Source organism: Lepeophtheirus salmonis, chromosome 6 (assembly GCF_016086655.4).
Source record: "Lepeophtheirus salmonis chromosome 6, UVic_Lsal_1.4, whole genome shotgun sequence".
NCBI classification, from domain to species: domain Eukaryota; kingdom Metazoa; phylum Arthropoda; class Copepoda; order Siphonostomatoida; family Caligidae; genus Lepeophtheirus; species Lepeophtheirus salmonis.
Window position 1 is genome coordinate 43,878,812 of NC_052136.2, and position 11,570 is coordinate 43,890,381.

Here is an 11,570-nt window from a genome sequence, read left to right on the forward strand (position 1 = left end):
TCAACCAATTAAAAAATTACCCTAGTTGGACCGAAAAATATTCTAATTATACAAGGGGTGGGTAGAAGTAGTCGTTACGATGTTTTTAAGTAAGCTTAAATAATAGTAGGTGGCATTTTTAAATAAAACTTATAATATATGAAATTTAAATTAAAAGGTTAGCAGTTGCTTATTCAATATGATTAGCCTCAGGATTGATCCGCAACTGTAAACAGGACATAAAGGCTGATAAGGGCTTTATTACGGTATTTCTTGTTGAAGCGGGAGATGTTCCTCTTCACAGAGAGCTTCAGATATATCAATGAACTATGAGGATGTTCATTTACCTTCCTTCTCATCTCTGATCACATCAACTACAAATCTTTTGGGTTAACATCAGGGTTGTTAGAACTATAATTTGATTTGTGCTTTGATAACTATATAAAATTGGGTATCAAGGTGGACCTATTCAAAAATATACTTTTTGTTTTTGATTTGTACCCGCATTTTTTCCTATGCTATTCCTATTTTATTTGAAAAGCTAGAAAATCTTTTATTTAAGGATTTAAATATTTCCTAAGGTATTCTTATATTATTTGAAAAGCTCAAAAATCTTTTATTTAAGGACCTAAGTATTTCCTATATCCTGCCTCATCACACTTAAAGTTTTTCCAAAATGCAATTTTGTATGATTCTGCGTAGTTTTTGTAGAAAAGTTTAGATAACACAAACAATTTCATGTCAATATAGGCATTAAGCTAAAAAATTTTTTTTTAATTATTCATGTATCAGGATTGCCTAATAGAATGAATGTAAAGAGAACAAAAAAGTGTACGGAAGTCAGTACTAAAAATGTATACTCTGTTGTATAAATTTTAATTTCTTTCATTAGTATTTACAAACATTTTGGGCAAAAAATATTAATATTTTCCAAGAATTTACACTTACCTCAATTGATAATTGTAAGATATTTTTTTCTATTACTAATTTAAAAATGAGAAGGATATACCTTTTATATTATTCTTTCTATTGTCTTAGAACTATATTACCAAAAACGTAAAATCACAAAAAAGTAATGATTTTCTTTTCCCATTTATTCATTGCAAACATAATCATTAATCAAATCATTGTCTATTATATTCTACTGTTTGAAAGATATACTCTCTCTGCTTTGTATATTTAGTTATTATACTCGCATAGTCAGTCATTAATCATCATTTAAATTCCTCTCTTTACAATTTCATTAATCACCCAAGTATTATAGATATAATTTCTTGCCTTCATGTAGTCTTCATTTCCTGACCATGATGCAACAAGCTTTTTAAGCTAGTATGACCCGATATTCAGTATGGGTAAAAAATACGCGATTTTGGAGAAATAAGATTATGTAATTTTGTTTTATGAGCAATAATCTGAGGTTTGTCTTTTATAGATTACTCAGGTTTTTTAGTCAAATATAATTTCAGAACTTTATAATTTAGGGCAGCAAAACATGAACTTTTAATTAACAATATATATAACATCTCGGACAAGAGAAGATTTTCACAATTGATCAATTCCATAACTACTGGAAAGGCTGCCAGCTACTCGAAACAATAGAAATGTTCCTAGGGGTTTACTTCACTAATTATCCAATCCAAAATCTGGCCTATGATTGAAAAAAGATGCCTCAGTTCTTTTTCAAGGATGGAAAGAGAATCGACGAGGATGCCTAGTATAAGGTTCTTAGGTACACTATCTTCCATGACTGAAGAACAACTATATGGAGGTAAACTATGTTGTGACTCAGGACGCTACCCCCTCTCACACGTCCTCCAAGTCCCAAAAGTTATGTGCAGATAACATAGCTCGATTCTGATCCAAAGAGATATGGCCCCTTTTCTCAGCAGATTTGAACACACTTGACTTTTCTATATGGAGTACTTCGGAGACGGAAACCAAAAAGACTTCACATCCAAACGTGAAGTCGCTGAAATCCTCCATAGCGGCTCTATGGGGCAACATATCAGATGAGTTTGTCATCTTGTCTGGCCTTCATGCGACGTGTAAAGGCTGTGATTGATAATGAAGGTCGCCAAAATGAGTGGAAAATGTTTTGCAAAGACCTTTTCCACATGTTTTGTCAACATAATTATTGAAAATATAAAATTATTGACGTATTTCTATTTTCATCTCTCAAGTTAACATTTTGCTGCCCTGCCCTGAATACATATTTTCATCATTATCAAAAACACTGTTTAAAATACCACATGTAATTGTGGAACTTCTTGATGATAATCCTTGGTAATTAATTGTCAATATTTCTGAACAAAACATTTCTAGATAAAATTTCAAGTCACAGACAGGAGCATCCGCTGCAAATGATGAAATCATTCATATTAGTGCATATAACAAAGTAAGGAATGCGTTTATCCAATCCAGCTTTTCCAATATATCTTCTTCATATTTCCTTATTAAATAAGGAAATCTTTTGGGAGTATTTATTTCTGGTCATCTGTGTCAAGTCGTAGAATATAATAAGCAACGATTTGACTAAAAATCATGTTTTCATTAAATGAATCGTTAACATAATTATTTATATAATTTTTTCTAAATAAAAGTCTAATAAATATGTATTATTCTGATTTTAAAATTAGTATTAGAAAAAACTATTCTAAGTAATAAGTTGGTAATATCGTTTCGGCAAAAAATTAGTAAATATAAGAGAAAGTAAAATTGATTGAACGGACTATACATTTTTTTATAACTTAATTGTATTGGCAATCTTGATACTTAGATAATAAGAGGTATAATTAAAAAATAATCATGTTTTAGATTAATGTGTATTTTGATATTGAATTGTGTGTTTTATCTAAGCTTTTTGTACAAACACTAATCAAAATTATTAAAATGGTATGTTAAAAAAAATTGAAGGTTGTTGAGGTAGGATATTTTAGGTGAGTTTTATTATTGCGCAAGCATCCTTGCCAGTCTCAAAGAATTTTGCAACTACTATGCGTTTGTCATCTTGCTGCTTCATAGTGAAACTGAATAGATAAAATATAAAAACAAAAATTGTTGTCGTTGTTCAGTACTTTCAAGTCAAGTTAGAGCTTAGCAAGATAAACAAACCGGATTTAAAATAAGCAATTATAAATATGTTCTTATACTTTTGCCCAACCCTGTAAATAGAGTATTCCTTGTTTTATTATTATGAATTGCTAATCAAACTGATTTAAATATGTTTCCAGAGCTTAGAAGAGAATCAAATAATATCCTTACTAAACATTTCACAAAGCACTCAATCCTTCTACCAATTCAAAAAGTCTAAGGACTTTATGAAAACATTAATTATGTATCCATCTGGTGGGGAGGATGTGTTGTTGAGCCAAGAAGTAATAATAAGTAAACTTAAGCTAATAAGATCCGTATTAGAAAAAAAAGAGGATGAAACGACGTGCGGATTATTTGAATGTACTAGGAAGGAGGATTATATCTTGGATTATATTTGGACTATAGAGATTCAGGAGTTGAGAAAATGTATCTCAACTATCAAAGATGATATTGAATACATTTTTTGGGTTGTAAACAGAGAAACAGTAATGCACCTTTTATGAATTTATTAATTAAATAATCACTTTTTTTAAATGAATATTTCAGCTAATCAACACAGATTTCACAGCTCTTTGGAGTCCATTAAGGGTCAATAAAGTGCCATTGAGTTGGATCAATCATATCAACAAAGAAGAGCATACCCCCACTTTTTCTAACTTTTCGAGCTCCCTTTCTAAAAGGATAAATTATTTCCAGGTAATTTATTAATCCTATAGTTCTTAAACACTAGAGATGTAAATTTTAGGTTTCTACTCCTACAGGAATGTTTAGTTAGAAATAGAGTAGTAAATTCTATTCCCATTCTGTCGATATATAAAGATAATTAAATTTTAAAGTTTTCCTCCAAATTATTGGGGTGACCACTTGACCACTTTGATTATCAACTTTTTTCAAATTTCAATTACAGGTAGTGCAATAAAGTTGTCATATGGTATGAAAATGAAGTAAAATTTAATTGTTCTACGTAGTCATCTTAAGGTGGCACATCTCGATCAAACTATGAAAAAAGGCAAACGCTCTTTACGTACTGACTATAGATACAAAAAACATTTTTAGTTAATTTGTATAAAATAAATACGATACAATTTTTTTAAACTTGTTAAAACTGATTTCAATATTTACGTCATACTATTGAGATAGGGATGATACAAGACTCTGACATATTAAGTTATATAAAAATTCTATTTGTTTTTCACTAGATCTGTTTAGTAACCTACATCTCACGATTAATACATTGCATAAAAAAAAAGCTTAAATTATGCTTGAATCGATTAATTTACTTAATCAATTATATTAAGTAAAAATATTTTTTTTCCTGAAAACCCCATTTATAACTGTTTTATATAAAATTACTGAAAGTATGGACTCTATTTATTTGTTGTTACCTTTATTTGAGCTCAAGGTATATTGTGAAAACAAAGGTAATTTTTCTTTTCATTTTTTAGTTTCACCAATGATTTAATCAATATTGATTGAATAGATATTACAATTAAAAAAACTCCATATTTTTTGTTCACTAATTTTTTAAGATGTTAGATAGAAAATGATTTTGAAGGGATAATGTTTTTGTTGTAGCTTATATAATTTTAATTAATTAATGATCTCTTTTTTATTACTTGAAAGTAGTTTATCCTAATGTCAAGTGTTAATTTATGAACCCCATCATATTAATAGAATTTTTATCATCTTTAATACTATCATTTAGTGATCTTTTAGGTTGGTTGTTCCGAAATTATTGAGAAATGTTCGTTTGAAGGAAAAGGAGAAGAGTTAGGTACAAAATTCTACCAGTATCGAATTTTTCATCAATTTTATGTTGGAAAAAACATTCCATAGTTATTAAAAGACAAAATAAGTCATGCTTACATTCCACATTTGCACATGATTGTCCATTAGACACTGAACATGAAGACTCAAAATTTCTTCTCTTACTTTTCGATACGCTACAAACTGGGCAAAACATTTTCTGAGGTACCAACTTTAGTAACGTTTACCCTTGTGCCTGCCCAAGTCGTGGAACAATCTTACAGTGGGATGGTGAGATCTGGGATGGCACTTTTAAGCTTGATAAAGGAATCTTGCCAAGACGTCACTGAGAGACAAGGGCACTCAACAATATCACTCAAGTTAATGAACTGTTAAAAAACAAACCCCAAATCCTAAAGAAGAACAAAACTCACCAGACAAAGCTTTTGCTCATCTAGGACCATGCACCTTCCAAAATAGTTAACCACACATGGCAGTTCTTAATGCAGAGAAAAGAGGAAACGATCAAACAGAGTCCCTAAATCCCATGTCTCAATCTTTGGGACTAATTTCTCTTCTGTAAACTGAAACATCAGCTCTGGTATTATAATTTTGATAGCTATAGAGACCACACGTGTTGTGTTCAGTGGGTGATGAAGTTAGTGGATAAAGACAAGCTCTACACGCAGTTGTGGGAGTTGGAGAACCATTTTTCCCACATTACCCGAGCAGATGGAGACTACTTGACATGATTGAGTACTTTTTTTTAACTTTTGAATGGAATTTTTGTCTTATTGTGTCAGTCTTACTCATTTCGGAACAACCTAATATAATAATGAGTCGTGCACTACGATTAAATTACACACAACTAGATCTTGAGCAAATACATTATGACGAATCTTCCGGTTTTATTTAACAGCATATATGGGAAAGCTCCTTAATTTTCAATTTAACCTCCATTGACTTGAATCATTGCCTCAATTATCTCCGATAGAAACACTTTTATATAAACGGTTCTACAGTGGTTAAATTTGATTTTAGAGTCAAATTATCTTTTCAGGATTTTGAAATACACAGTTGATTTTTTTTTAAAGTTGGCATTATTAGGCCTAGGTTTCCATTTTTTTTTTTGTATTGCACTATTTCAGAGGAGAAAAACTTATTGAAAAAATTGTAAATTTAATTATGTATTTGTCATAATGAACCTTTTAAAACAGTTCGTATTACTGACATTTTATATTATTTTAGCTCTTATATGTCAATATTTTTATGTATATGGATTTATCAAGTAAAAACGACCGTAAATCGAAAAAAGTTGATAATCAAAGTGGTCTAGTGGTCACCCCAATAACTTGGAGGAAAACTTTAAAATTTAATTATCTTTACATACTTTACTAAATATTAATTAATTAATTTTTATAATCGGTCCCACCGTCGATTTAAATTAACCAATGTGAATCAATTTTACTTATTTAAAGTTCTTGAATGACAAATCAACAGATGGTTAAAGTTAGTAAATTCTGAAGATATTCACTTTTTTTTGTTAATTTCAAACAAATCAATAAACTACATGAGGAAAGAAAAAAAACCCAAAACAAACGGAAACTAATTCTATTATTCACTTAACCTTTTTTATGAGAAGAGCAAAAGCAGCATGTGTTTGAGATAGATGGCTACCAATAAAATTACAGACAGTGCTAATTTACTCACACATTACCTCTCAAATCAATGTAATACAAGTGTGTAAGTTTCACGTTTCCACACAGTACAATCCAAAACGGTCGACCAGATCAGTCTAAAATTTAGCAAGTAGATGTATAATATAACCAAACGTATTTACGTAATATTTTTTTGAGGCTGTTTTTGACCCCAAAAAAAATTATATTTCTATATATCTCTCCTATTTTCTACCTCTCTCTTCTTCTCTTCCACCTTTGCTTTTTTTTCTACCTCTAATCTTTGTTTCCATTATGCCTGCAACGTAGGCAACCTGTAATAATTTTTTTATAGAAGTGTATGTTTACTGTGTACTAATACTATGAAACTAGTAAATAATGTAATACAAAAGAAAATTGAAAATTTGGAAATGAACTCCTTGCATGTTTTTCTTAAAAAATGGAATGGGTATTTTATGTTGGTTTTGACTAGAATTCAACAGTATTAACTATGAGACAAAAAAATAATGAAGGCTAACAACATAAATTTATAAATGTAGACCGAAATATTGATAAATTATTTTACTAGAATTTATTTTACATATATTATGTATAAGCCTCATAAAATAATTAGTATATTGGTATAACTTATTTTTACATAGAAGACATTGACCAAATTGAATTAATTTTTTTCATTCATTTCTATAGACCGGCTTCAACAAAAATATTATCGAATTAAACGCCTTATCCCATGCTAGAATATTCTTAAATGGACTTGTACTACACATAATGAAAGAATCGATTGAAACGGATGGCCTATGTGGTAGCTTCATCGATGAAATTCCTAGCCTCAGTCCCGGAAATATCTTTTATTTGAAAGGAGTTAAATTGGAAGGAGCATCGTGGGATCCCAGAAGGTAAAACACTTGATATTTTTGGACCCGTTCAAGGTTGATTTTATCTAGTTGTACACATTTTCATATTTTTTTAAGAGTACAATTTAAAAAATAACTTTTGTGAGAACATTTATAAAACAAATCATCTGAAAATATTGCTTGATTTAACTTTTATTTTGTATGAAAGCCCTCATCTCTAATAATTGCCTCAATAAGAAGCATAAATCCCTTGCAGATTTTGACTACGTAATCATACTCAAGCTTGGCTCTCTTCTTCTTGATGGAAGCTTCTAGACATTAGACACTCCAGTGTAGAATAGCACACAATCTCTCATTTAGACGCTCCTAGACAGAGTAGTCCAAGGGTTTTGCATCTGGAGTGAAGGCCTGCCATATATTGATGTCCCAAAAGTACAGAAAGTTGCCTCTCAGGAAGACTTTAGTCTTAGTGGCGCGATGATACGGGGCTCAGTCTTGAGTGAAAAGAAAATTGTTCCCCTACTTTTTTCTGCCCCAACGTAGCACTTTCTTATCTAAAAGTTCAATGTAAGCCTCAGGATTGAGCCGTGCCTTCTTTTCCACAAAAATAGGTGGACAGACTCCACAACAACCAAGTCCATGGTTCTTGCAGTATTTTTTGTTCCGAAGAAATGTTTCACTAAACCTGAAACATTCTCTGGATGTTCAGTTATGATGTTGCCGCTGTTCTCCTTATTCACAGTGGCATCAAACCTAGGAATTGTCTTTGAAGTTCATACATACTAATTACCTGCAGTTTCTGAAGTCTGAACTTTTACTAATTCAATAACTAATCAACCATTTTTTGACATTTTTGGCCACATTATAGCATTGATGCCAACTCACTCGAAAAGTAAACAAATTTAATTTGTAAATGACCTAGGTACATTAATTACCTCCACAACGAGTTTGAAAGGAGGTTATGCTTTTGCATTTTTTTGTTTGTTTTTTAGTCACCTGGATTTCGGCAAAAGATAAAAATCGATTTTTATATAAGTTTAATGGTCACTAAAAAAGGCCATTAAATGTTGATTGGTAAAGGGTAAAGTTCAAGGTAACATAAAACGTTCTTTAAACTCAGGTTCTAGGATAATTGCAATTGGAAAATTGACATGGATAAAATTGACATTTAGAAAATCGCCAGCGTGGAAAATTGCCCATAGTTTATTAACAAAATCACAATACCTTAGCCTTATTATTATTTTTGTGCAAATGGCAGGGCCACTTTTCTGGTTCAATTTTACCGACTCTACTTCACAAAATATTCAGGCTCTCTCCGTATAGTTAAGAAATTATCCTTAAGCCCACATGCCGTTTAAGACTACTGCCATGACATCTTGCTGGTTAAAAACAACTACTACCGCCTCACAAAGAAATTTAGGCCCTTTCCAAATACATCAAAATAATTCCAAGGTTTTTGTGTTGATTAGATAAATGAATTAAAAACCACAGCCACTGCTTCACAAAGCATGTACACCAATTCCAAAAGGTCCAAATTTAACTACCGATCAGTGAATTGATTAAGACAACGGCAAGACCTCCATGGATGCTAAAAATTACCGCCAATACTTTGCCATGTATTTAGACCCACGGGTTTGGGTCTTTTATTGTAGTATAAGAGAGGGACTCAATGTTTTGTGAAGATGAAGCAGTGTTTTTTAACCTACAGGGTGGTTCTGTCATTCCACAAAATAAGTTTTGGGCCGAGGTAATCTGATTTGGTTAGGGAATGACAGGAAATTTTCCGTATGGTTATTTCTCAAATTGGCAAATTTTCTACAAGGCAATTTTCCCTCATGGAAATTTTTCACTGGCAATTTTCTCCACGGTAATTTTCCGTGCACGAAAAATATATTACCGACGTAACCTTTGGAAAATAAGGTACAGAGCTCAAATTCATGATATTACATAGTTTTAATAAAGATACTTCATCTAGAAAAAATTCATTATAGGAAAAATTACCATAGGTGGAGGTTTGTATTCTACCAAGTGACCAGTTTAGTTTAATATTTATGTTAATTATATCGTCTAGAAAGTATTTTTCTAGAGCCGATCACTGGAAAGGGTCGATTTTAAGTTAGAAATTAAGGACTGATATAATTTTACATTTAAATATATTACTTTTCATTTATTTTTTTATATTCTTTTAGATCAGCATTAATCGCAGAGACAGCTAGATTGGAGTCGTTTTCAATTATCTCACTTAGAAAAGGAAATTTGAAGGAGAAAGAACAAAACTATTCATGTCCATTTTACCTTACTCAATCCCGAGTACTGAATGATTCTTCATCCTCTTTTCATTTCAATATATACATACCAACGTTGATGAGTCAAGAAAAACATGTTGAAATGAGTACTGCTGTCATGATTGAAGATTTTGAATAATGTTTATGTATTTTATAAATTTGTAAGTAGTTTATTGGTATAAAATAAGGAAGGCAGAGAGTACGGCGTATAAAAATATGGCCCTCTGTTCTTATGAGGAATGGACCGCCCCTTACCTGCTAGGGGGTTTCTGGTTTGGAATTTTTTTGACTTTTTTGGGACGGGACTTATCTTGGTTTTTTTTGTTGTTGTTCCCTAAACAGGGATCCTCTGTGAACCATGTTCCCCATAGTTATTTGTTCTCTGCCTCCCTTTGTATATTCCGTTCTTGTACAAATATTAAAATTTTATAAATGATAATTTTTAAAAGTTAAGACATATTTATGTAAGATATTGTAAAATAAAAAGGATATTTTTATTGTTGCTAATAATTTTTTCTGGGAGAACGGTCTCAGCTGGAAATCTTGATGCAGCATCAATAACGGGCCGTACGATATGACTCTTACTGCACATTAAATAGGTAAATCCTGACGTGAAGTGGACTCACTGTGTTATACACAGAGAGACATTGGCGTCTAAGAAATTGAGCCCTGAGCTGCATGACGTCTTAAACGACACTATCAAAGTGATAAACTTTAGCAAGTCGAAACGACTTAGTGCACGCCATTTTCTCCGCCCTTCTGAAAATATAGGAGCTCAACACACACAGCTGAAATTTTCGGTGATAAAATCTATTTTGAACCGGTTTGAAACAATTTATAAAATAAGAGGTTCATAAAATCACAGTTAAATAACGCAGGGTTAAGACGCTCTTGGAATTCCGATTTCCCGTCGGTCCTTCCTTTTTTAGGTCCATACAAGTCTCTAAAATATAATATCAGGTTACATTATCGGATTAACACACCTAAGCTGGAGGATAGGAATCACTCTTTGACTTCCGACAACTTCTTGGTCTGATGTCATACAATTAAGCAACTCGAAAGACCAATACGAATAATATCTAATTTTTGTAACTTTAGCTATTATTAAAAGGTTGCGATTGTGGAATTTAATTTTTCCACTTTTCCTTTATCTAATTTCATATTTCTATTATGTGCAGGTAAATTAAATAGTACTCTTCCCTTGGCTGTCTGATATGTATAAGCAGAGGCGTCGCTAGCCTCTCTGAAGCCCCCACGACTCCATATTTTTTTAATAATAATATTTATAAGTCTGTCTTTTGTGTTTTTAAAGATGGAATCCAAAACAGATTGAACAGATCAATCTAAAATTTAGTAAGTATAGCTATAAAGTAACCATGCATGTTCTCATTATATTTTTGGGCCTCGAGGTTACTAAAGGCTGCTTTTGATAAAAATAAAAGCTTTTTTTCTTTCTATATATCTCTCCTTCACTCAGTCTCTTCCCAATTCCCTTTTCTTTCTGTACTTTTCTACATACGTCTCTTTGTCTCTTGTGTTCTACCTTCATTCCTTGTTTCGTTCTCCTTTATTCAGCTCTGCAGCATTAGCACCCTTGGTTTATTATATATATGTATATATAATAAACCTATTTATATTAAGATCTCGATTGTTTTTGGTACTAAGCCTCCAAATGATGAAAGCTAGCAACGCTGTTAGTAGAGATGTGAATAAACGGAGAATAACCAAAATGACGTTTGAAATGTGGAAAACATTAGTTATTCTTCTGGAGGAGCCCTTTTCAATATTTCTGAAATAATTGATAAATTTGTTTGGACTCGTATTACTATATATAAGGTATGCCAAAAAGCCCAAGTCAGAATTTCATAAAAAGTATGAATTTTCTAAATAATTTACAAAACACATTTATGAAGTGTCTGTTCAACAACAAAAATACT

General features: G+C 31.5%; 1 protein-coding gene across 1 annotated transcript in view; it reads left to right on the forward strand.

The window, feature by feature from the left end:
- The window catches only part of LOC121120813 (dynein axonemal heavy chain 1), a 31,095-nt gene extending 20,965 nt beyond the window's left edge, over nt 1–10,130 (forward strand). Inside the window, exons 12-15 of the mRNA XM_040715687.2 lie at nt 3,210–3,557; nt 3,619–3,768; nt 7,182–7,390; nt 9,538–10,130. Of these exons, the coding sequence (XP_040571621.2) occupies nt 3,210–3,557; nt 3,619–3,768; nt 7,182–7,390; nt 9,538–9,772 (942 nt within the window). The 3' untranslated portion in view covers nt 9,773–10,130. The remainder of the gene's footprint in view (nt 1–3,209; nt 3,558–3,618; nt 3,769–7,181; nt 7,391–9,537) is intronic.
- Nucleotides 10,131–11,570: the final 1,440 nt, after the last annotated feature.